Source organism: Bidens hawaiensis, unplaced genomic scaffold (assembly GCF_021521415.1).
Source record: "Bidens hawaiensis isolate Kalapana, Puna unplaced genomic scaffold, B.hawaiensis_p1.1 tig00031255_1, whole genome shotgun sequence".
NCBI classification, from domain to species: Eukaryota; Viridiplantae; Streptophyta; class Magnoliopsida; order Asterales; family Asteraceae; genus Bidens; species Bidens hawaiensis.
In genome coordinates, this window is record NW_027505211.1 from 123,128 (window position 1) to 150,956 (window position 27,829).

General features: G+C 38.1%; 1 protein-coding gene across 1 annotated transcript; it reads left to right on the forward strand.

The window, feature by feature from the left end:
- The first annotated feature begins 414 nt into the window (after nt 1-414).
- Nucleotides 415-27,300, forward strand: LOC143611511 (carbon catabolite repressor protein 4 homolog 6-like). Its single transcript, XM_077085714.1, has 16 exons — nt 415-645; nt 21,791-22,283; nt 22,985-23,151; nt 23,279-23,344; nt 23,936-23,982; nt 24,163-24,250; nt 24,360-24,403; nt 24,489-24,570; nt 25,031-25,123; nt 25,210-25,242; nt 25,326-25,414; nt 25,512-25,974; nt 26,056-26,141; nt 26,254-26,338; nt 26,636-26,723; nt 27,061-27,300. Exons 1-15 carry the CDS (start codon nt 415-417, stop codon nt 26,699-26,701), a joined length of 2,133 nt encoding a protein of 710 aa, XP_076941829.1. The 3' UTR covers nt 26,702-26,723; nt 27,061-27,300.
- The last annotated feature ends 529 nt before the right edge of the window (nt 27,301-27,829 follow it).

The window sequence follows — 27,829 nt, forward strand, 5'->3', positions numbered from 1 at the left end:
GAACATAAGGGTCAACGGAACCATAGCTTGTGTTTTGGGAAGTGAGTGATTCCTCCATTGGTGTTGATATCTCGTTAGGATTTTCAGGGTACTCTTCTTCCGGTTCCTCCTCAATTTCTTCTTATGTATCCTCCTCCTCTGGGTCCTCTTCTTCTGGGTCCTCTTCCTCCGGGTCATGTTCTTCCATTTGATCAGTCTCCTTTGACATTGCGGGCATGCGGAAGTTCTCGTATGGCGTCATTACTCTCATTTTGGGCTTGCAAGATGGTCCTTCCTTGTTAGAGTGGGGATCGACAGCATCCATGGTAGAAGTTCCGGTATGCCACCTTCATTGATCTGAGTGACATTGCATCCAATCGGATGAAGGGGATCTCGGTTCCTCCTTGATTGGTAAATTGGAAAGGAAAGCATAGGATGGGTGAGGATTTGGCGGTTGGTAAGTGGAAACTCCAGTTGAGTATGGTGGTATCTCTGACGGTTGATATGTGGGGATTTCCGATGGATGATATGTGGGGATCTCCGATGGATGGTACATGGGTATTGTTGGTGAGTGGTAGCTTGAGTGCCTTGGTGGTTCATTTCCTTGTTTCAATGGGCTATTGGGACCATTTATCGGGTAGTGCTTGGATCTGGGGTAGTATACAGGTTTAGTTAGATCATGCTCTACATCTTGGTCAAAGTATGATTCATAGTATCCTTCACTCATATTGTTCTCGGGAAAAGGTTCGGCGATTCCAACTTCTTTAGCCTTGCGCACATAGTTCTCCATATAAGTCTTGAATGACATCTAACATTTTGGGTGGTTTAAAATGAGGAGGGAAATAAAAGGTTACCAGCCTATCTTATCCCTATTTCAAATAAACAATTAATTCCTACACTTGGATCGAAGCTTAGGTATTATCTTGTAATACCTAATTCGCTAAGATCGATGGCTCTGATACCAACCTGTCACACCCCCTTCTAAGGCCTAGGAGTGCGACCAAAAGTTGGTACCACAAATGTAAATAAATCAGAGTTACGTTTAATTAGCGGAAGACTTATAAACATGTGGATTGAAGTTGTAAATATTTACAATTAAAAGATTCGGGATATAAAAGTTTCCCGCTTAATACTAATTGTTTAAGTTTTACAAAACCACCATTAAAATTATATTTGAGTTTAAAACAAAAGATCTGAGCCATCGGATATCTATAGCACTTCGTCACTTCAAGCGCTATCCTTGTTCACCTGCAAAATGTAAATAAAATACGTCAGCAACGAATGCTGGTGAATATGCTGATGCTAAAATAGTTTCTTTTACTTTATTACCCCTCCAGACTAAGCCTGCCTCGGCCCATCGTGGCTTAGGAATAACAAAGTTAAAACAACACATTTATAAATTTGAGTCTCTACACTAGGTCACCTCAGCAAACGTCGCAGCGTTCGACTTAGTTAAGTACCCGTAAGTATACACATGGTCGTGCTTCCCGCGGGAAAGCGTCCTACAACCAGGTTGGTGCGATGTGCCCACCGCGTACTACCACATATGTAAGGATCCAGACAAACGTATACTAAAGCCTGAGGGCTAGGCTTATACTCTTATTTCTAACGGTTTTAGGAACACGTAGTCCCTTGTAAACAATTTTCATATAACATGTTTGACTCGTTTGAAAATAAGTTTGTAAAAGTTTGGGGGCGTATTCACCTTTTCGCTTTGGGATCGGCTTCAAACACCGTCCGAGGGTCTTTCCCTTGCTATCTCGCACCTATAGTACGAGTATAACTATTTGTTAGTCAGATATACAATGCGGCTTAAGACCTTTAGTCTTATTTTATATTCTTTACCTCGATGAACTTTTAGTTCACAATCTCTTCTTTACTTTAAAACCTTTAGTTAGAAAGTAATTTATAAACCTTTAGTTTATTTGTAAAACCCGACGTTTCTTCTTTTCTAAGAAACGTATTCTTTTTTCTTTTTATTATTTAAGAATAGTTATTTATTACTTAAATAATATTTATAACAAAGAATATACATATATACTTACACACATATATACATATTTATAATTCTATCTTTTATTCTTTCTTTGTTATGTTTTCTTTTATTTTATCGAGGTATCGAGTATAACCTCCACTTAAGGGTTAAGCCTTTATAATATTTTATTATTTTCATTGGCGTTATGCCTACCTTTGTTGGCTTATAGAACCCTAATAACTCGAGCAGCAACCCAACACCGCTTCACCTTTCTTTCCTTCTAGTTCAAACTCCTCTTCTCGTTTTCCTTTCCTTGGTTCGCCACACGATGAACACCAATGTTTTCACCAATTGTCGGCATGTTTCTCGAGACTAATCATCATGGTGTTGGAAATCACAAACTCCTTCTTGATGGATACGTTGTGGAAGATGGTACAAACAATAAGGAAACGGGACACGCAAATTGAGGAATCGGAACACGGTTTTCGAGGAATTATGGCACAAACTTCGAGGTATGTTAGAGAGATGCTAGAGAGAGAGATATGTGTGAGTTTTGAGGTGTGAGTGAATCAATCCCAAAGCCTCCTATTTATAGGCAAAAATTGGGACCTGCCACGGTACGCGATGGCCTCTTGGCCAAGCCCGTCGCGTATCGCGACGTATGCCTTCTGCGTCACCACGTAGACCTGCCACGTGGCAGGCGTCGTGCCGCGTGGCGGACGTGTTGCCACGTGGCGACACATTGTGCCACCGTCTGCTACGTGGTACACGTGTCACGATGTGTCAGACCACGTCATCGCGATACGCGATGACGTTGGTTCAATCGTGATCGCGTATCGCTATTGACCCTTCTAGAACCTTTTTGACCAAGCCCTTCACGATACGCGATGGGCTTGTCCTTTGTCCCGTCGCGTATCGCGATGAAACAAGAAAACAGAATTTTCATTTTCAGTCCTTGTGTTTGGAATTTGGCAGATTTGATCCTTAAACTTTGGAAAGTTATCAATTTGAACTCGAAATTTTCTTGATGTTACAAGAAACACGCCCCCATGCTTCTGAACACCAGAAAAGACAAAAATCTACAAGAAAAGACAAAACCTGGGAACAAAAGCACGGGTCGTGCCCCTTGCCCACGGGGTCGTGGTCATACATAAGAAACGACAAAACAAATCTGGCACATGTCATAATAAAACACGGGGGCGTGCCTACGTAAGGACGGGGCCGTGCTTCTCACTCCAGATTGCCTATAAATAGTGGCTGATGTTGCACATTTGGTGTGCCTTGAAGAGAGTTCTATACGGTTTTCACTTATAAAAACACCCACTAACACTCATATTGAAGATCCAGTGAAGATTTTGAAGCCTTGGAGGTCATCACCATCAATCATCATCATCAACCATCATCATCATCATCATTAAAAAGGAAGATTCATCCACATTTGGTTAGATTGTTCTAAGTTTAATCATGTGTTTGTTATCATCATCCATTCTAATGTTCATAATTATGCTCATTATGAGCTAAACTCCATTTACCATCTAAAATCTATGAAGAAGCTTTGTTTTACTTGGTAATTAAATAAAACATGTGGTTTAGTCTAGTAAAGTACATGGTTATCTTGCAATTATCTTTTGATGAGAAATGTTTCACCATCTTAAATCAACAATTCAAAGTTGGTGATTGTCAATTCTATTGGCAATCATTCATGATCGATTCATGTTCTTGAAAGATAGAAATACTTTGATAAATTATCAAAACATGGATCCTTATATTGTATTTAGAAATGATGAGATATAAGTTATGATCTATTTCTCTAAGTCTTGGTAATCCGAAAATGGCATCGCTAACGCAATTGCTTAGGATATCATGTTAGTTAAAGAAATCATATGTTAATGGAATGTGTAATTATAACCTACTTAAATCAACCAATGGGAGGTTGTGTGACTAAACTACAACCACCCGAAGTTGTTAGAATTGGTATTTGAGAAATCGAAGTCAATCCTAATCTTTCTACTTTACGAAACTACTTGCCAATTGGCAATCATTCATAATCGATTCATGTTTTTGAAAGATAGAAATACTTTTATAAATTATCAAAACATGGATCCTTATATTGTATTTAGAAATGATGAGATATAAGTTATGATATATTTCTCTAAGTCTTGGTAATCCGAAAATGGAATCGCTAACGCAATTGCTTAGGATATCATGCTAGTTAAAGAAATTATATGTTAATGGAATGTGTAATTATAACCTACTTAAATCAACCAAGGGGAGGTTGTGTGACTAAACTACAACCACCCGAAGTTGTTAGAATTGGTATTTGAGAAATCGAAGTCAATCCTAATCTTTCTACTTTACGAAACAACTTGCCAACTTAAATTGACATTCTCGAGGTAGCATGACATTAGGTAATGGTCGACTTTAAAATGCGCATGCTACTCCATTTTTGTCATAGATGCTCGCTTAGAAATGAGGAGCTGTCTATCATATATTATTACGGCAAGTTTTACCACATGTTTACGTATTAATTATCAATGATAAAATGGAGTGGATTCTTGATCTTAGATGGTAGCCTTCATATAATTGAACTACTCTTTTAGAATCTTTCGTATTGGTCACCTATATATTATATATAAGTATTTATACTTTAACAAAGTTCAAAAATTAACCCCAAAATGATTAAAACCTCCGATTAAAGTAAAACAACGATTCATTATTAGAAACATTTGTGTCCACGGATCGATACTTGGTTCTTACCAATACTATTCTACATATACGATAGGTACACTTGCCTATTTTGTGTGGGTTTAGTCTTCGTAGAAATCACTTTTATAAATTTAAAACACGATCATGTGCAAAAGCTAAATATCCAATCTATCATATTTTACAAGCGACACACGCACAGACAACATCAGTAACCGTGGTTTTTGAACTTAAAACGCTTAATGCAATTGGGGGCTTGATAGGCTAGTGGCTGGGTTTAAGTGGACAACAATATCGGCAATCGCAGTTTTTGCGTTTATCTGTGCTTAAAAGATAACCTATACGTTTTAAAAATCAGTTTCGAATTCTGATTCCATTGCAAAATACTTTTTCAGTGACGAAAAAGGTTTAAGTGTGGGGATATTTGATGTGGTCTAATATATATATATATATATATTATATAAATATTTCCTACATTTTTAAGTATCTTTTAGCCAGATTTTTAATGAATATTATTCTAATTAATTCATATATATAGTTTAAAGATTTGAAGTGACAACGAGCTAAAAAACCAATAAGGAGAAAAATAGATGTCTTTTATTAAATGTTGTTGAAAGAACATGATAGTAATTCAGATTTTGGGTGTTGCGAATTAATTATCTTGAAGTAATAATATTTGTTAAATGAGTTCACAGGTTAAATAAATGGTGTTGGTTGTTTGTTTGTTACATGCGTTAAAGTTAAATTGAAATCAAAGTTAATAACACCTTATGTTTAACTATTTTTATCATATTTTTTATGAAGCAAAGTCAACCGTGAGTTTACTTAATAATGACATGGGCTCATGATTTAAATATACTAGATGGGTGCCCGCACGATGCAGCGGTTGTTTGAACACAGACATTGTTAATCACGTAACAAATATGAGTGTTTATGGTCGGTTATAACCTTGAAATCGTTTAAACCGGTCATTGGTTTGGCTTCTTTTTTCTATTTCTTTTTTACTTTCGGTTAGTTGGTCTGTTTCAAAATTTTCAAAACGTAGTGAACGATTGGTTCACGGTCTATACTGGAAACCGACCATATGAAACCAGACCAGATTGTAAATGTTGAATGCATTTTAATACTTTTTATTATTAATTATTAGATAGGTTTTGCTATATATATTAGATATAGTTAAAATATAATTAAACATAATCTTTTTAATACACATAACTTGGCTATTACAACTTTAAATTAACCTAATTGCAGTATAATACTTTTTGTAATTCTTGTTGTTATTATTTTGAGCCGTAGGTCTTCCATTAATGTTTACCATTTATGTAGCTAAAATTATAATTCTTTATTATGATCCTCTCAAATATCATATTATGTTGGTGTTTAGTTAAAATTGATGGTACAGTTAAATTAATAATTATTTTAAACTAAATTTATTATTAAAGTTTAAACTGTGAAACCAAACAGGAATCATGCCCTTGGTAACGATTCGGTTTCAACTTTTAATGGTTCATTTTGGTTTTGGACAACAAAAAATCGGTATTAACGATTGGTCTCACAAGCTTAACTTAAAAACCATCAAAACCGACACTAAACAACCTTACCTGACATATTAATTTATTTAATTTGAAAAAAATTATAACAATATCATATTCAAATTAAAGAGAATAAAATGTCCGTTTTGATGGTATAATTTTTTTATAAAAATATTAACGTATGAAAATGTTATAGTCGTTTAAAAATTATGGATGAGAAGTTAGTTACTTAGTTTAAAAGTTAAATTAAAAACATAATATGGTTAAAAATAAGGGACCAAACTTGTAAGCTGAATGAATTGTGTTTAAAAGACAAGTTTACCCATACTAATACATGTACATTATGCATTAGCATTTGTAAAACTCTTAAAATCAAGTGTCTTAATTTGCCCTTGTTTGGTGTATTATATATAATATAGATATAGATATTCATACATATTATAGGCCCACAATTAATGAGAAGGGCAGCCCAAGGTGCGTCCGTGAAAAAGGTTTTTAACAAGTAATCAAGGGGGAACACAAGAGAATTCTTGGGAAGGAAGTTGAAAGCAGCTTTTTGGAGATTGAAGCTCCCAAGGTGGGAGGTCATGGTTATAGTAAAGAAGGAGTTGTTGGTTTTTGAAGAAGAGCATCTTGGTTCAAGCAAAGAGAGTTTGGGTTCTGTTTTGGATAAAAATCTGCTAAGGATAATGTATCCAAATCTGTTAATGTGAGATCTAGTGCTACGATAACAATAAGAATTGTATGAACGAAAATGGAGTGAACACAACTATTTGTTGCGAGGAAAAACCTTTTGACCTTGTTCAGATCAAAAGAAAAAAACCCTGGGTGATGACAACTCGTCTATCACCGGTTTATTAATATCAAAAAATGGTTACAATAGGTGGATTTGTTGATCAACGTTTACAATCGAGCTAGGTGTGTGTGAGATTACAAAGAATTTGTGAGCTAGTGTTTGCAGTAGTAAAGCTAGTGAACTGTGTGTCCTAGGGTTGATCACAACTCAATGTTTATAAAGAAAACAAAAATAACTAACTAACCACTAGGTCCTTAAAACTCGCTAGTCTTCCACTCTCTTCCATCGTGCTGTTTGACCACGTGTTTATTGAAGCTCCATAGCGAAATAAGTGGTAGACTAGGTCTATGAGCCGTTGCAGCTAATATCATCAGTCTTCATGCAAAAATTATCCGTTAATAGCAATGTTGACTAAGGATCTTGGATCCAGACTCAGCTAGAGAATTCTTCAGAAGGATAATTGATCCAAGCACGTCTTCAAGAATAACATAGCCTATCCTTAGTATTTAGTTACTGGTAACTCAACAAGAAGTCCTATTAATCCACCATTTCTCCCACTAGCTTATTCTTCAGTCTTGATCATGTGCTAAAACGCCTTATAGTGAGATATACGGTAGACTTGATCATAAAATTGTTATACTTGGCTAACACATCACCATCAAAAATGCAATCATTAGTAAACAAATGATACCGAGGATCATTGATCCTTCATAACCTAACACATATCTTAAGGATAATCTATCCACAAGATAGTTAAGGATAATGGATCCTCAGCATAAAATTCACTCCCTAACAGGTTCAACACCTACCCATCCAAACATTATTATTATTTGGTTTGATTTTATTGTTTTCTTTATGAATTCAGTTCTCGAACCGTATCTATTTGTTTTGTTCTTGAGTATGGTTGTTAACACCCTAGCTACCTAGGTTTTGATGAATATTGATTTTGTTTGACTGTTTATTTGGTTATTATAAATCACATGACGTATTACTTTTGAAAAGCTTTATCTATTTTGATCTTGGATGTGTTATTTATTGTTTTTATATAACTTTTGCATGTGATTCTCCTTATTGCCTTAATTAATTGATTTTGTATCGTCTGGTTAGGGTTATTCGGTTAGGTCATAGACTTGGTGTTTTTGATCTATTTGTGGTTAGCGCGGCCATAGGAATCTTGTGTGCAATTAATTATTAAAATTCAATAGGTTCATCTTCCTTGCGACCGATAGGTAATAGGGAGTCGGTTTGTCTCGCTTCTTTATTCGGTTAGGTTAGAATTGCGCGAGAACGAGTTTTGGTCTTGTCCGGTTTGTTTTTGCATACTAATAAGTGTGTTTATTCATATTAGATTTTGTTACCCCTTTATCCCTAGAATTGCTAGTACAAATTTTAAACAGGTTTTGTGTCGTTGAGTCCGAGAGGAGATGAATCATTAGGGTACCTTAGTAATCTTTTTCCCGGTGCATTTATTCAATCTTCTTAGATCTGTGAGGGTTAGTTGGTGAGACCGAGAGGTGATCTAGCGAACTTTAATGAGCCTTAGTTGATTATTTTAAGATCCCGGTGTCGTGTGATTAGTTAATTTCATTAGCCGTTGAACTGTCATTAGGATTCTTGCCTAGGTAGTCGTTTCTTCATATTCGTTAAACGCTCGGTTAGTGCCGTTAAGTTTTCCAGTAGTTTCGTTAAGTTAAGTTAGTTTTAAATTAATTAAAATAAAATCAATTAAATATTATTACGTAGGACTTGGTTAGGGTCTATAATCTGAGCCGTTCTCACGTGTCTTCGAGTTCGATAACCGGACTTTTCTTTTCTTTGCTATACGCGATCGGTACACTTGCCGTTTGTGTGAACTAGGATAGATTGTTTGGTTTTTAAAACTTAGTTGCGATTCGTGATTATGTAGGTTCCCAGCCGGATCTACACGGAAATATCTCGTTCTACGTAGGTGCGGAATCCCTACGTAAGACGATACGAGTGTAGAATCGATATACGTTAAACACAAGCAAACACACGTTACAATAAACAAAGAACACGTTGTATTGCAACTAATAACACGTGATATGTCAATCACCGATTACATGTACTAAATCATTAATTACAAAACAAGCCGCAGCTAAGCTTTTATGGTTATCGACAACTTCGCCTAACATGTTAGGCGAAGTTGTTGATAACTTCGCCTGTTCCACAAGTTCGCTTATAAGTGGCGAACTTGTGAAACAAGTTAACAAAACATTAATACAAATCCAACTAACACAATTACAGACACTAGATACTGAACTACTGACATCATGCACCAACAGACTCCCCCTTGGCAGTAGCTTCATATCTCATCTTCAATCACGTGTCTCGTAATCTCAAAAATCTCATATCTCCCGTCTTCAAGCATGAACGCCTTCTCGTACACAAACTGAAACTACTCTTTGGTATTTCTTGCCTTCTTCTTTCCAAGCAGGAATGTAAAATATCTTTTTCTCGTTCAGCACCTGCAAGTCCGCTTGAGACAAATTCACTAAGTGCATAGGATCATACACTCTCATCAACTCTTGTTCATCTTCATCCTCCATCACTACTTCAGCTGTTTCACTATCAACGTACCACCATTTCAGATCTTTGAGCACATCCTTGGGCATTTGATTCATCGGTACTTCTTTTAGACACCGGATCGACTTATACTTCATTATCATCCAAGGCTTGCCATCAGCTCTCATGCCTCTGTCTTTATCTTCAACTAGCTTTCCTTTCTGCGGTTTCAACAATTCGAACTTTTTCTCCTTTATGCTTTCTTTCCAGACTATCTTCCTAATAATCCTAGCCATGTTATCATCACTCCTGTTTATCAACCCCAACCTGGCTAAGTCCTTCACCTCACACTCAGGCAACGTATTCAACGACCTCAACAATCTCTTGAAATACTGAACCCCATCATAACGTTTAATCACAAAAAGTTTCAACTGTTCATCATATAACCAGCATATTATCCCCTTTTTCAATTCAGCATACCCTTTGATGTTGTAACTTTTCTTGAACATAGTAGGGACCGCCGGTTTCTTAGTCTTTACGAACCACTGAGCGTAGCCTTCTTTCCATCTTGGCTGCTCCTCCCATTCAGTCTCATCACATTCCGTATTTTGACCCAAATCTGACTTTTCAACTGCCGGAATTTCATGCTCAATGTTCTCCTCCACAATCTCTCCTTCTTCAACTTCATTGTCAATCACGATCTCAGCTCCTATCTTCTCGATCTCTTCCAATGGTAACACATCATCATCACCTATAACATCATCATCAGCATCCACAACCACCACATCATCACCCTCTGAACCGCCAGCTGCACTCGTTGACTCCCCCTGAGATGTGGAAGTCCCAAGAGCTTGTTCAGTTCTTGGCAACTCTCCACCTGCATCTTTCGATGCATTGGGATCATCGTCTCGATCGTTATGCTTCTTCGTCCTCAGCTCGTCACCCTTACAGCTCGTCTCCCCCTGAGATGCCAAGAACTGTTTCAAGGCATCAAATATTTTACCATGCTCGATCAGGAGGGACGACTGAATTTGATTCTCCGCAACGAGGCGCTGAATAGCATGAGTCTGGATTAGATTTACTCTTGATTGTTCTACCACGACCCTTTCAAGCGCTGCTATTCTTTCCGAGTCGGATAAGGTTGCATCGAAATCAAACCTCATATGTGATATGTCTTGAGCGTATGGAGAAGGGATTTCCAATGTAACCGGCACCTCAGAAACAGGTGGAAACGTAACCGCATGTGGTATCGTAACCGACAACCTTGCAGTGGCGACAACCGTCGACTCAACAAACCTTGCTACGACCTCCGATGGAGTAAGAGATGGAGGTGGCAAGGACACAATCTCCGGAGCCGAGAGCTGGAATGTAGTGGGTGGGATGCCGAAGGAAGATGAGGTAGTCACCACGGGAACATCCGCGGCGCTTAACCCTGTAACTGGCAGTGATGAAGGGACCATAGTCATACCAGACAGTGCGGGTGGAGTAAAACGAACCACCCTTGAGCTCTCACCAGCTCCCGAACCTGCACCTGCCCTTTCCCTTCTTGATCTTCGAACCAACCGATGTAAATCTTCTTCAAAATCCGAATCACTGTCATCGGTGTCTCTCTTTCTCTTCCCATGAATTCTTTCTTGAGAGATCAAAATCTGTCTAGCCTCAGCCACATCATCATTCGAAGAATCAGAATCAGCCTCCGTCGTAGCTGCCATAGCCACATCCACACTAGTAACCCGTGCAACCGAGACTTGTACATCTTCCTCAGGATCAACACGCTCCATATCAAAAAATCCTTGACCGCCAAACGCAGCTTCAAGGTCTACATTTTCCTCTGGTGCCACAACAGGAGCAGCAGGTAAAGTTTGTTGTACCTCAGGTGGTGGTTGAGGTGCTCCAGCCTGTTGTGGTGCCGGATCCCGAAACTCGTCCCCACGAGCTGCAACATACGCGGGATTGATCAAGTACCCAAACAATGGAGTATGTCGAGGACGGAGCTCAGGCTTACTTCTTGCACTTGATGATCTACACTGAGCGAAGATTCTCTTGCTTACACTCTCCACATATCTAATCGGGCGGCGCTGAGGTAACGTGGGAGCAACGTGATTCAAGATCATTTGAAGGAATCTTGGATACATCAAGAACCTCTCACGCGCCACCGCTCGTCTTTGACGGTCTATCTCGTAGAACACCATCTGACTAAAGCTATAACGCTTATTGTAAGTCAGTGCTGTCATCGCCGACTGCATCGTTGCACCCATTCCATCTGTACCAGCCTTTCTCCCCGACATATACACGATCATCACGTGCATGAGAAAGCGCCATTGGTCCAGCAAGAACCCCTTGCGTCTCTGAGTATCCCCCAAAGGACCAGAATAGCCCATTCTCAGAAAAGCACCATCTCTGAATGGAGCGACGAAGTCGGTAGGGTCATTTCTCGTTTCATCCCCAAACTGCAAAGCCACCCTGATCTGCTCAGACGAGAACTGCACTACCTGATTGTTAACCGTTGCACGCATAACCGGGGGGCTCGACTCGACAATCATATTCCACTGTCTGCCAGAAATCTTCTATGTTTGGCAAAGAGATAGGCAGTGTTGTAGTAATAGCGTGGAAGATACGCGAGCGGATAAGAAACGTGATGATCTCGCGGAAATCATCAACACCGCTCGCATCCGGGTCCAGAGTAATGTACATATTATGCCCTGGGAAAAACTGTCGGTTGTTGTCTCCACCTTCATCACCACCTGCACCACCGGCTCCAGCTACAGCTGCCATTTCTGCAACAAAAACAGTCTAAGTTAGAGAATCGTCAAGTCAAATCACAAGTTCGCCTGTTACCATGAGCGAAGTTATGATTTATTCTGTATAGGCGAAGTTAGGGGTGGGGCGAAGTTGGTAATAACTTCGCCTGATAAATGTAAATTAAAAATAAGTTAAAAGGGCCAGGCGAAGTTAATGATAACTTCGCCTAACCACAACTTCGCCTCATATACTGTTAAACAATTAAATATCAGGCGAAGTTAACCCTTAGGCGAAGTTAAGGTTAACTTCGCCTAAACTGTAACTTCGCCTGAATCTGAAGCAGCAACAGTATAGACGGCCAAACGAGGTGAAATTGGATAATTTGATGATTGTGGACTCTACAAAACATGTTTTTGAGGAGATCACGACGATCAAGTTGATTACGACCACGTGAAAATAAGTTTGAAAAGCGGGTGTTGAGTGTTTGAAAGAACGGGGTCACGAATCGGATCAAAACAATCTTTGATTAACGCCATTTACATAGATTATAAGTTAGGACAACACTACACACCTTAAGACGGATTGAAATTGATTAATATGAAGGTTTGATTCACAAGATAACTTCGCCGAGGATTAACAGTTGATAAGTTCGCTGGTTTATGAAAAGTAAAAGTAAAAAGAGTTTGACTATAAGACTTCTTTATATACCTTCAATATTATACAGGCGAAGTTAGGGTTAACTTCGCTTACCCCTTAACTTCGCCTGTTTAATAAGTTCGCCTATAATTTCACAACTTCGCTTATATTAAAAGTTACACAACAAGCCCTTATAAATTAAACATTTTGCCATTAACTTTTAAAACCTCCTTTAAAGCGTTAAAATAAATATGATCAACGACCAAGTAACCAGGTATTAAACCATAATACGACATAAGTAAAATCAAAGTTTGAGATAGAATACACGGGATCAAATTTCAGTCTGACAGGGACTTACATGTTTTAGAAAAGATCCAAACAGGAATCATACTAATTAAGTGACTGTCACTTAGATCCATGTTCAGCTGTATTATGACATAAAGAAACAGGTTGTAAGCAGGTAAACAACTTAGCATGGTTTTAATCGTTTCTGTGATACGGATTAGGTTCAATTAAGCTCAAAATATAAATGGACAACACATCAGAGAATGTGATGTCTCCTATCTATTCTCAAAGCGTATTTGGCTTTCCCCAAGTCACCCCGAGTTGACCTCGACCCGTAGTGTCTGATTAAGCTATAAATACATCTCGATATTCATCTCGTTCTCGGTCTTGCCTTTTCATTGATAAGTATAACATAATAGACTTCAGAAGGCTTAAATAATAACAATAATTTTTTTAATTTTTTTTTTAAACATTTCCGTAGCCGTAAACAGTAGACTACTGCAAGTCTCGAATCTGGATCACTGCAGTTTCTTGACACACTATCTTCTCGGGAATCAGAACACTCACGGGCTCGTGTATGACTGGGTAATCGCTTTTCTGCCTATCATTCGGAAAGATATATATGAAGACATGCACAACTCTTAATGAGTTTCCACTTAAAATCGAGGAGAGTTAGTTAGTATCACTTCTACTTTTACGCACCATAAAAAGCTACCATGACATACAATGACTGTTCTAAAGTCTTTTGGGCCTAATAACTTCACTAGTTAAGTACACAGAATTAGTTTATCTATCACTTTCCAAGGTTGGATCAATTTTCTTTTAAACATAGTAAAGAAACTTCTTACGAAGTAGTAGACTTGAAAAATTATTTCATCTCCCTTAAAAGTATTTTAAATTCTATCGCCCCGCTCAAGTCAAAGTCTTCAGGTAAACGGCTATCCTGAAGATCCAATGGATCAGCCGGACCGACCACATACGAGTATGTGTCCTTCTAACTGAGTATGAACGACTAATTTTCAGCGAAAGAATAAAAACACATCATAAACCGCCCCGGTCACTTTCAGTCATCTGGTTAATGGCTATCCTCATACTCTACAGGTAGAAATGAGGACCAAACATATCCGAAGATATGTCCTTCAAACTGAAGCAACCGACATACTTCTAAGCGATAGTGACGTTTTTTTTTTTTTTGTTAATTAAAAACGAGAAACACGGTTACTCGGGATTGATCATCCCATTTAGCTCAACAAGGTTTTGAAAACGATTTTTGTCAAACGCTTTAGTAAACAAATCTGCGAAATTATCTAACGAATCAACCTTTTCTAGCATTATTAATTTTTTCTCAGCACAATCCCGTATAAAATGATGACGTATGTCAATGTGTTTAGTTTTACTGTGCTTTACGGGATTGTTAGTTACTGAGATCGCTGCAGTGTTGTCAATGCAAATAGGAATTTGAGTGAAATTCAGACCGGAATCGCGTAACTGTTGTTGTATCCAAAGAACCTGGGAGCAGCAGTTCGATGCTGCCATGTACTCTACTTCACAGGCAGAGATGGCGACAGAGGTCTGCTTCTTGCACTGCCATGACACTAATCTGCCTCCAAGAAACTGACATCCACCTGTTGTCGACTTCCGATTCTGATTGCATCCTCCATAATCAGAATCCGTGTAGGCGACTAACTCCAAGTCTCCCCCTTTCGTGTACCACAACCCTAGCTTAGGCTTGCCTTTGAGATAACGCAATATCCTCTTCACACCTTTCATGTGAGATTCCTTTGGGTTTGCCTGAAAACGAGCACAAAGACAAACTGCAAACATAATATCAGGTCTAGATGCAGTTAAATACATTAAAGAACCTATTATTGCCCGATATTGGGTGGGGTCCACGTCTGCATCACTGTCTGAATCAGCACCCAATTTATGGTTGACGCAAACTGGAGTATCAAATGGAGTGTTGTCCTCCATCTTGAAGCGTTTGAGAACGTCTTGGACATATTTAGTCTGATGAATGAACATCCCATCTTTCTTCTGATCAACCTGCAATCCTAAAAAGAAAGTTAGTTCACCCATAGCACTCATTTCAAACCTCTTTTTCATGACGGCTTCAAACTCCTGACACATAGCGACTTTTGACGCAGCAAAGATGATGTCGTCCACGTAGACTTGAACCAGAAGAAGGTCTCTTCCTTTTCTCTTCACGAACAGTGTGCTATCGATCTTTCCCTTTTCAAACTCATTCTCAAGCAAGTAATCGGATAGAGTTGAATACCAGGCACGAGGGGCCTGATGTAGCCCATATAGCGCTTTACTTAGCTTGTACACGTGATCAGGAAAGTCTGGGTCAGGAAAACCCGGCGGTTGCTTAACGTACACAACCTCATCGACTTTACCGTTAAGAAACGCACTTTTCACGTCCAACTGGAACACCTTCATCTCCTTGTGTGCAGCAAATGCCAAAAACAAACGAATCGCTTCCAATCTCGCCACAGGAGCAAACACTTCATTTTAGTCGATCCCTTCTTGCTGATTAAAACCTTTTACAACCAGCCTCGCCTTGTTCCTGATAATTATTCCTTTTTCATCTCTCTTGCATTTGAAAACCCATTTTGTGCCAATTGCATGTACATTCGTCGGTTTTGCAACCAATTTCCAAACCTTCATCTTCTCGAACTGGGCTAACTCTTCTTGCATGGCTTCGACCCACGAGCTGTCCTTTAGAGCCATTTGATAGTTCTTTGGTTTAATCTGACTAATGAAACAGGTGTACAGGCACTCGTTAATGATACCTGTTTCTTTGATACTTGCGTAAACACAGGTGTCCTCATTCAAGCTTCGTCTTGTTTATACACCATCAGACAGATCACCTATCACGTTCTCCAAAAGGTGATATTTATGAACTCCTGTAGTCGGAACCGAACTGACTTGCAGATTGTCTTCCAGGTTCGAAGATAGTTCATCAATGGGCGATTGTTGTTGAGAGTGAAAAGGATTGAAGAATTCGTCTTCAGTAGAGGCAGCAGGGGTGTCGACAGCAGTTGACGAGGAAGGTTGACATTCATCGTACTGCGGTCGTTGCACAAAATTTTCTTCCTCATCATAAAGAATCTGCGTAGCTATTCTCTCATCAACTTCTGCACAATCCAAGTAAGGCAAATTAAAAGATTTAAAAAGCTTATCATAGTCGAAAGCCCCAGCGGGTCCCGTGCTTGGTTTTGGTGATTTGTAACTTGTGATGTCAGAGTTACACACCACCTCAACCTTGCTGGTCGATAGATTAAAGGCTCGTCTGTTGGGTGTCCCAACAACATATCCTACTAAAATACCTTCGTCGGCTATCTCACCAAATTTTGAGTTTGTCTTTAATATCGAACACGGGGACGCGAATGGTTCGAGACCATTCAAGTTAGGCTTTCTACCATGCATAAGTTCATAACATGTTTTATTCAATCTTTTAACAGTTAAAACTCGATTAAGGATATAACAGACTGTTGCAACAGCTTCAGCCCAGAACACCACAGGAAGTTTAGCATCAGCCAGCATGGTTCTGGCTCCTTCAATTAGCGTTATGTTCTTCCTCTCAGCCACCCCATTTTGTTGCGGAGTATACGGAGCGCTGTACTGGTGCTCTATCCCTTTCTGTAAGCAGAATATCTCCATCTGATAGTTTCTGAACTCTGTCCCATTGTCACTCCTGATGTATTTAACCTTTCTCCCCATAATATTCTCAACCTTGGTAATCAAGTTAATTACCAACTGAACGGTTTCATCCTTTGTTTTCAGGAAATATACCCAAGAATATCGAGAGAAATCATCAGTTATCACCAAGCAGTATGATGTTCTACCTAGGCTTTTTACATTCACGGGACCGAAGAGATCCATGTGAAGTAGGTCTAGGGTACTGACTATTGAATTAACCTTCTTGGTGTGATGAGATTTCTTGTGTTGCTTTCCCTTCTTGCACGATAGACATTGGTCTTCAAAGTTGAAATTTTTCAAGGGAACACCCAGCACCAGCCCATTCTTGACAATGTAGTTCATTTTTCGAAGATGTATATGCCCCATTCTTCGATGCCATAACTCGGACTCCGATTCAGTTGCTTTTGACAGAAGACATGATTCTTCTGTTGCCATCTCAGTCGACCTCATGTCCATTACATATGTATTCTTTTCCCTTGGAGCCTTCATCACTATCCATGCCTCTGGTATCTTGAAACCAGGATACAGTACAATCGCTTCATTTTTGGTAAAGTGCACAGTGTAATCTTTGTCACAGATCTGAGACACACTCAGCAAATTATGCTTCAGCTCTTCAACGAAATTCACCTTTTCTAACTTCATTTTACCATTAGTCACCGTCCCAATTCCAGTAATTCTACCACCACTCTCTCCAGCAAAACTTACTCTACCTCCCTGAACAGGTTTCCATTCGTGTAACAAATTCTTGTTACCAGTCATATGCCGGGAACAACCGCTATCCACAACCCATAGATTGTTTGCAGCCCTGTTCAACTGTTCCTGCACGATTAAAGCAAAGGATTAAAATCTGGGGACCCAAGACCTATTGGTCTTGGGTCGATTATATCTGTTAAAAGGCATCCCGTACTTTGGCTGTCCAGAGTTAGTATGAGAATGATTTCTGTAAGTCCTAAAAGGATACCTTCTTGTAGATTGACTATGAGGCCATCCAAACCTTCGTGAATTAAATGAATTATGACTAGTGGTTTGGTTGTTAACAGGGAAAAACTGAGATCGATTTCTTTGAAAACCTGGATTAGTCCAATATCTGAACTTTGATGAGTTTGCATTCTTACCATTATAGTAATTACTGTTAGCTCTATTCTCAGTTTTCGGAGGTCTCATACCTCTGAATCTCTTATTCAGAGGGCAATCAGCAATCAGGTGTCCTATTTGATTACATCTGAAACAACTCCTGTGTTCAACTTTCATCTCAACAGTTGTTTCTGATGTTGAGGTAGCATTACTACCCGTTTGTCTAACATATGGTGGGACATACGGGTTTAGAGGAGACTTCTTTTCAGTAGGTTTATACTCCTCCCCACGTCTTAGTAACACTACCTCTTCTTTTGTCTCACTAGATTCGGATGTCTTGTCCGAATTTGATGAGACAGAGCTTGGAACAGAAATCTTAACACTCGAAACAGGCTTAGTCGTATCTTTTTCACTCAATTCTGGTTTTTTAATTGAAACTTTGACAGGAACTGTCTGACTAATCTCAACATCAACAGATTTCTGATTACTAGGATCATAAGTATAGTTATGATTATAAGGTGGTGGTACTTCAGAATATCCAATTCCTCCCCTTTTAACTGGGGAACGTTGATCACTTACGAGGTGATCAAGTATTGCAGAGGAATTTCTAAACTGCTCAAGCTTTCTGTTTAGTCCCACCACTTTCACCTGGTAATCAGCTATTTGTTTATCCCTTTCAGCAATTAGTTTGGTTTTCTCTTCTAACACTTCATAGCTAAGATCAATTACTTGTATTTTTTCAGCTAGACTGGCTTTAAGACTTCTGATATCTTTTTCACTAGCTTTTATTTTTACCGAGTAACTGTTTTCTCTAGTTTTAGTGTAATGATGATCTTCTTTTAATGTTTTAAATTGAGCATCCAAACTAACAAACTGATCAGTTATTGTTTTCAATTGTTCAGACAGATTTTCACATTTTGTACAAGGGAGTTTAGAACTTACCTCAGAAAGCTGATCGTTCACTTCTGCCATGTAAGCTTGATTTTCTCCAGTCACTTTCTCACTTCTTGCAGTTTCGATGTTCACCAAATTTGCCTGTTCGAAGTCTTCCTCAACTTGCAGATTCCAATTGTATTCCCCGTTCTGTCTGGATATCATCGCCCTATTCTCGTTACTTCCCCCATTCGGTTGCGTTGGCCTGTTCTGACTACGTTCTACTAGTTCATTGGTGCATTCTTTAGCAAAGTGTCCATTCTGTTGACAGTTATAACACCGAACCTTTGACTTATCAAACCCTGGTCTTTCGCCAACAAACTTTCTACCAGTTTTCTTCATAAACCTTTTGACTCTTCTTACTATCATCGCCATCTGCCACTGCAGATCCATCTCCTCCAGATCATCAGCATCGATCTGATCATAGTCTTCGTCTAAAGTTGCAGGGTCAACGATTTTACCTTTAATGTAATTTTCGTAAGAAGCAATGAAAGATGCATAGAGAGCAAACTGTTGTTCAGCAGATTTAACACTCATGGGCATCTGAGAGTATTTGTTGTTCGGAACACTTGAGGAAAAACTACCCTTTGTTGCTTAAGGTTTAGAAGTATTTGTTCCACCAGCCACGAAACACACATCACCATCCATGTTGAGAGTTACATGACCTTCATGAGTTGAGTTAGCGCTCGAGTCTCCCTTGAGTAGTAAGCAGATGATTCTGACCTTGAACTTGAACTTGAATTAACTTTCGCGCCATACATTCCCGGATCCTGAACCTGATCAGTTGGTGTCTCTTTTCGAACCATGTTAAGTTCAAAAGTTCGTAGTTTATTGACTGCTGTTTCCAAGTCAATGTTGGCAAACTCTTTATCTTCTCTCATCAAGACAGTGTACATTTCCCATTTCGGTGGGAGAGCATCAAGAAGTTTTTCTACGATCTCCTCTTCTTTGTAAACAATGGAATAATTGCTGAGTTCGGTCATCAGGTGATAATATCTTGTGATGATATCATCAAGTGATTCATTCTTCAAATACTTGAACACCGAGAATTGGGTTTTGAGTAGCTTAATCTTGGATGCACGTATCCCCACATTACCTTCATATCAGTTTTCAAGCGCTTCCCATAGCTCTCTGGCGGTTTTATATTTCCTGAAGGTGTGAAGAATCTCTTGTGGAAGAGCCATTGTTATCGCAGCATGAGCTTTGCTTTCAGCCTCATACATCTTCTTTTCTTCCTCTTCCATCTTGTTGTACTTCTTAATTTGTTCGCGACCCTCATACAAGGCCGTTGGTGGGATGTATCCATCTTGAATGCACACCCACATCTTAGCATCTTGATATTTAACATATTGTTCAAACCGATCCTTCCAAGCCACGAAATCGGTACCCTTTAGCATTTTTGGGGCCTTAGTTGCAGAGCCGGCCTCAACTTCCATTTTCACCAGTTCCGTAATGTTTATAGAAGTCATCGCTGAAAAAAAAATACGAACAAACACTCAAAGAAACCCAAAATTAATTTTTTTTTTATTCTGAACAGTACTGTAGCCGAAGTTAATGATAACTTCGCTTAAGTCTTAACTTCGCTGGATTACACAACTTCGCTGAAATTCTTAACTTCGCTTCTTCTCAACTTCGCTTGATTAGGCGAAGTTGTAGATAACTTCGCTTAAGTTAAGCGAACTTGTGAGGTAGGCGAAGTTGTTAATAACTTCGCTTAAACTTATATCTTCGCCTAAACCCTACAAACAGTGGCGGCAACTTCGCCTGATGAACACAACGATTTTGCAGGTTTGATTTAGACGTATTGCGAGGTATGTGAAGGTGTAATGGGTTGTTTTTGATGGTGGGAGAAGGGTAGGACACGAAAACTCGGTATATTAACGTAAACTCGTCCCGCGAATAGTCGAACGGAACGATTTCTACACCCGTGTGATAATCCCGAACCACACAATCACGAGCAAATGCTCTGATACCAATTGTAGGTTCCCAGCCGGATCTACACGGAAATATCTCGTTCTACGTAGGTGCGGAATCCCTACGTAAGACGATACGAGTGTAGAATCGATATACGTTAAACACAAGCAAACACACGTTACAATAAACAAAAAACACGTTGTATTGCAACTAATAACACGTGATATGTCAATCACCGATTACATGTACTAAATCATTAATTACAAAACAAGCCGCAGCTAAGCTTTTATGGTTATCGACAACTTCGCCTAACATGTTAGGCGAAGTTGTTGATAACTTCGCCTGTTCCACAAGTTCGCTTATAAGAGGCGAACTTGTGAAACAAGTTAACAAAACATTAATACAAATCCAACTAACACAATTACAGACACTAGATACTGAACTACTGACATCATGCACCAACAGATTATTATATATATATTTTCGCACATCAACGTACGTACGTTAGTTAGGTAGAATTGATTAATCTTCCTACACCAAGTACAACCTAGTATACCACACCCAATTACCCTTTTTACATAATACATATTGTCCTCCTAAAAAAAGTAGTTCAAAAGCTGAAAATAATATACTTATTATGTGGGTAAGGATAAGGTTTTAATGAAGCTTGGCTTGTGTTAACAAGTCGATTTCAAGTAACTCACGAGCAGCTTATTACCGCTTTAGGGACTAATAATGTAAATGCAAATATTTGGCACGTGTAACAGGAGCGTGGATAACGCGCTTGACCCGTTACCGATCATCACCGGTTCGGTTCAATGCTGAGTAACCGCTCCTCACCTTCATCGCACTTCCTCCGTTCCGACGCTGTCGTCGCCGCCATGTCCCTCCGTCCTTCCTCCGCCGTAATCCTCCACACTTAATAATAATAATTCAATTTCCACTTCCTCCTTTTACTAATTCATTTGCTATTATTGTTATTGTTTTGCATTACAGTACAGAGGCAGTGGCCGTAATAATAATAATAATAATAATAATAATAATCAGTCGCGCAGCACCAGAGGATTCTCAAATCTACCTGATGACGTCATCAATCACAACACCGACGTCAATCGCCAGTTCCGTCCGGATCATAATAATAATAATCCTCAGCCGCCACAGCGTTTCAATTCTAGACCTAATAATAATAATAATTCGAATCCACCGTTCAATCCACATGCACAGCCGTATAATCCGTACCAGCACCAATATAATAATCAACAGTTTCGACATCCGCATCCACATTTTAAACCTAATCAACACTTTCAACGGCAACAGCAGCAGAATGTTGAGCAGAGTCAACAGTTTCGTCCGCCTCCGTACCAGCAGTTCGCGACACGGCAGCCTTACGGACAGTTTCGGCCGCAACAGCGGTTTCAGCGGCCGACGAAACCAGCTTCTGACTATCGGAATTGGGAGCAGGCGAAGCCGTTGCCTCAGCCTAGTTGTGGTAATTATGACTTCAGGAGTGTAAACGAGTCGAGACGAGCTCGGATAGATAAAATGCTCGAAATAACGAGGCGAGCAATTCGAGTTCGAGCTCGAGCTTTGATGAGCTTTGTGTGTGTTTTTTAAGCTTTACCTGTTTTGGACTTTTAACCATGCATAGCCGAGCTCTAGCCATGCTAAGGCTCGTTCAATGTTTTTCTCAAAATATATAAATTAGTTAAAAAGGTATTTAAACTAAATAAGAAACGAGCTTGAATAAACAACTTACGAACCAAACTCGAGCTATAGAAAAGGAGCTCGAAACGAGCCGATCTTTTTGAGTTCAAGCTCGAGCTTGTATGGGAAGCTCGTTTAGGCTCGTCGAGCCTTAGTGAGCTTTGTGTTTTTCTTAGAATATATAAAATTTGTTAAACACATGTATAAATTAAATAATAAACGAGCCGATCCCGAGCTTGGAAAAACTTACGAGCCAAACTCGAGCTTTAGAAAAGGAGCTCGAAACACGCTGAGCAAGAGCTCGAACTCTCATAGGTCAAAACGAACCGAGCTAAAGCCTAGTCGAGCTTGGGATCAGCTTGACTCGTTTACACAACTGGTTATGATTCATGTGAATGAGCTTTCACCAGTAACATTATCTGTATATACAGTATTAGTCAAAAGGATAACTTTCATATAATTGTCATCAACTTGTTTTTGTTGCAGAGCGGTTTACGGTTCTCTCATACAATATACTAGCTGATTACCTGGCTATTAGTCATAGAAGCGAACTTTACTTTCACATACCCAGACATATTTTGGATTGGGGATTTCGAAAGAGAAATATTATGTTTGAGCTCGGGTTATGGTCGGCTGATATATTATGCCTTCAGGTGAACTATTTAATGAGTTTGGAACGTATAAAAGCCTTACCTTTTGGTAGTGGTTATTTTTATGTTTTGGCTTTTGATTTTAGAGTAACATTGTTTTACATTAAGTTTGTTTTTTTTGTGTTTGCAGGAGGTTGATAGATTCCAAGACTTGGAAGAAGACCAAAAGATTCGGGGATACAATGGTATCTGGAAGGTAAATGTTGCATGTGATGTCATAAATGGTGTTTTTATTGATCACGTGTTATGTAGTTACTCATTATAGCATGTCATATTATTTTGTGGTCACGAAACTTTGTTAGCGTGTAGGTTTTTTAAAATGATGCAGACAGATTTATTGCAAATTATTAATGTCTGTAAAACAGAAGAACTGTTTACAACTAGTGATTGAGAATATAACTAACTATACATGGATCCAAGTTATATCCTCAATCAGCTAACCCATAGTTTCTTGTCTTAATTGTTGATAAGCATATGCTGCACTTTCAAACTAATTGTTGGTGGATCGTGGACCTTACCACAGACATAAAAAGAGACGTGGAATAATATCATGATATATGGAGCATACAAACCTCTTTTGAATTTAATTACACTTGACAAACTGTAACAGGTTTAATGTTTGGTCCTTACATAGCATCTTTACAGTTGATGCAATTTTGATTGTTTACATAAGTATAGAATCGAGTATAATGGTTCGGTACATTTAGTATTAGTTTAATAACTTATTTCTCTTCTATATTTGAAAATTTATGTCTGTTTATTAATGTTTTCTTTTCTTCTATGTCAGATGAGAACTGGCGTGGCGGTTGATGGTTGTGCAATATTTTGGCGTTCACAAGGTTTTCCTATTATTTTCTTTTTTTTTACTTTTTAACAATGACCCCTTGCTGGTGTAGAATATTATTTTTTATGAACCCAATGCTTCAGGGTATATATGATTTAAATAATTGGTAAATCAATTGCATGCTGCAGTTATTAGCAGCTGCATCTGTTAACATTAATATAAAATTTTGATACTAGATTTAAGCTTCTGCATGAGGAAGCTATTGAGTTCAATAAGTTTGGATTGCGAGAGAATGTTGCTCAGATATGTGTTCTAGAGGTGAGTTGGTCTTCACTGATATTTTTTTTTTAAACTTTCACATGCAAAACTATGCACATTTTTTTTATTTTTTCATTATTTCACCAAATGTTATTATTACATTAAACAGTCATCAAGTGAGAAAAGTTCAGCAGGATCACATTCAACTTCATGGTAAGTACAGCATATTCTCCAGTTTTTGTACTTTTTTTCTTTCATTTATTTCTTAACCTTGCAGTGAACTGTTTTGTGCCTGCAGCTCTGAAGGTCATAATAAAGTCGTCATTTGTAACATTCACGTGCTCTACAATCCTAAAAGGGGAGAGATCAAGCTTGGGCAGGTATTAACAAATCTTTTAGTTGTATAAATATTCCTTCTGTTTTGATCCCTTGTAGACAATTGAACTGTACATATACGAATAGATGGAGATTCCTTATGAGTGATGCATAACTGCTTTTAATTTACATGAAACTATCACTTTGCCTACATTGTATATTAATAAGAGGTTAGAAACTCGTGTATTACACGAGTTGAGTAAAAAAAAAACTATTAAACAGTTAGAAATTATAAAACGATATTTTGAGATAAGATACGTTTTAATTATGTAGAAGTTAGTCAAGTTACTATATTTAAGGGGTGAAATAAGAGAAGAGGGGGGGGGGGGGGTGATGGCTCATAGAATTGTGGCATGTAGCGCAACTAGTTACTTATATATTAGGTCTAGATTTACAATCTGTAACCCGTGTTTTATTTGGTGTTTTGACTTTTAAGATTTCATCCAGTCCATCTTTAACCAGCAGGTTAGGATACTTCTAGAAAGAGCTTATGCTACATCAAAGCTTTGGGATGATGCTCCTGTTGTTCTATGTGGAGAGTTCAACTCAACCCCAAAGGTATCTGGAATCTTAGGTCAAGACTTTCTTTGACCTTAAATTTGACTTTATTTATAATTCAAATAACTCTCTTTCTTATGCTGCAGAGTCCACTGTACAACTTCATATCAGAGCAAAAGGTTAAATAAAGTTCTGGTTTTCACAACATACCTATTACTACGATTTTTTGTAGATGGCATGCTAAGTTTACTTCTCAATGCAGTTAAACGTGTCTGAACTGCCTAGAAATAAGATATCAGGGCAATATTCTGCTGAAATTCGTCCCAAAAGACTGTCTATCTCTAATTTCAGGTATGTAATATTCTATCACAAAACTCTTTGGACATTATCATAACTAGACATTAAGAACCGATTAATGAATATCTTTCGTCTTTTTTTATTGTGGTAGAACTCAGTCAACTAATAATGCTACTCAATCTCCGACAACGGTTGATACAACACACAAAGATGAAAAAACCGCTCCACAAATCGAGACCAAAGAAGAAAGTGAGGGCATTTCTGTAAATTGCACAAAGATTTTGGAAAGTATCTCGTCCGGTATGATTACCAATGACAAGAATTCAGATGAACATGAGATACTGGAAGCTATAGAAGATGTACCTGTAGGCGAGGTGGATTCCGCTTCATTTTTGTCTGACTTGCATGGCCCTGATGGAAGTGACACGGCAGATGTAGCTAACTTGACAGATGGAGTTGACGTGGTGGATGATGAACCTTTTGTGGAGAATCAGACCCCCTTTTATGACCCGTCAGGTTGGACCCCTATGGAAATAGAGGCTGCAACTGGGAGTTCAGAATGCATGACTGTGGAACACAAACTAAAACTACGAAGCACATATGCAGAAGTTGAGGTGGACCACATATGTCATTTTCTCTTCACCTTTCAATTTAAAGATATAGAAGAGTATATATTTATGGGTTCTTGTTTTCAGGATTGTTCAGGAAGCAGAGACTCAAACGGTGAGCCTCAAGTGACTAGCTACCATAGGTGTTTCCAGGGGACTGTTGACTACATCTGGTGAGTCGTCGTCATCATTTCCCAATCTTCTTTAAAAAAAGGAAAAAAATGAAAACAAAAGGAAGAGGTATACATTAACCACGGAGGTGAATTGTAATTATTTTACACGCAGGCGATCTGAAGGCCTTCAAACTGTTAGGGTTCTTGCTCCTATACCCAAACATGCGATGGAATGGACTCCTGGGTATCCTACAAAGGTATTGGGATGCTTTTATTAAAATTATTATTATTATTATTATTATTATTATTATTATTATTATTATTATTATTATTATTATTATTATTATTATTATTATTATTATTATTATTATTATTATTATTATTATTATTATTATTATTATTATTATTATTATTATTATTATTATTATTATTATTATTATTATTATTATTATTATTATTATTATTATTATTATTATTATTATTATTATTATTATTATTATTATTATTATTATTATTATTATTATTATTATGTAATAATTAATTTTTGTTTTCAGAAATGGGGAAGTGATCATATTGCGTTGGTTGCGGAATTGACTTTCAATAAACCTGTTGACGAGTGAGTAGCAAACAAGTTTCTTACAGGTCTGTAATTTTTATATTTTATTTTCTGACTGTTATATATAGATTGCCAGTTAGGGCTTGATTTTTTTGTCAGCTGACACGTCGTCACATTACTCTAAATCAAAACTTCTTACCTTAAAGCAAATAATTTGGTAAAGAATTTTGTATGAGATAGCAGGATGCCTTTTTGTGCTTTCTTTTATACGCCATTTAACCCTTCTATCAAAAAATTAATAATCAACTCTTCTATGTGGCCATGGGACCGGGTGACAAATATGATTTTGTGTCAAGTTTTGTGACGCCATAGCTTGTTTAAAATAATCATTGATGTATTTTTGTTATATTATATGTTTTGCAGAACGAGTTTACCTACCTAAAGGGTTTACCATGCTTCCCGAGGAGGATTGTCTTTTAGGTTAAGTCTCGCGTTGGTCTGCAAGTAACATATGTGTGTATATATACATTCCTGAAGTGATTTTTTGAGCACTAGGAATGAGTGAGGATTATTTTGTATCGGATTAATTTTTTTTTTCATCAAAGCAGTGTTAACAAGTATGGCAAGCATTTTGATAACGGATCGTCGCTCTAGTGAGTGTCAACCTTCTGTGTAGATTCACGACTGCCAGAGCACAGCTGTTTAGATTCATCACTCTCAACCTTAGTTCCCCTTCTAAACCCGATTCAACCATAAACGATTGGCATACAGTAACACAAGCCAGTTGATCCGCCCCAGTTTTCAAAACCCCACCAAGCAGCCATACACATGAATTTACTCTGTCAACATTGAGTATTGTTCATGAATCATGTTTTAAATATCAGTCAGTCTTGGTTCGGTCTTTGATTCATACCCATGGGCATTGATGAATATAGATTTAAACGTGTTACGAATAAATGGGTCGGAAGAAAAGAACAAATGGCCATAAGGAATAATAAACCTTAATATATAGTTGTTTCATAATAGATAACCAACAAATAGCAAACAAATGAATCACAATAATAAGGTACAGCTTGAATAAATAAAAGTAGAAATAAAAAGATTGAAACATATCACTTTGTAGATGACACATCATCCATAAATTTTTAATTCAACCCTAACTTTTACACTATATTTCATAATTAACCTTAGA

Coding starts and splice junctions, on each gene's coding strand:
- LOC143611511 (XM_077085714.1), top strand. CDS start 415: ATGGGTGAGGATTTGGCGGTTGGTAAGTGGAAACTCCAGTTGAGTATG. Junction 25,124..25,209: donor AGTTCAACTCAACCCCAAAG/GTATCTGGAATC, acceptor CTTATGCTGCAG/AGTCCACTGTACAACTTCAT. Junction 26,339..26,635: donor CTCCTGGGTATCCTACAAAG/GTATTGGGATGC, acceptor TTTTGTTTTCAG/AAATGGGGAAGTGATCATAT.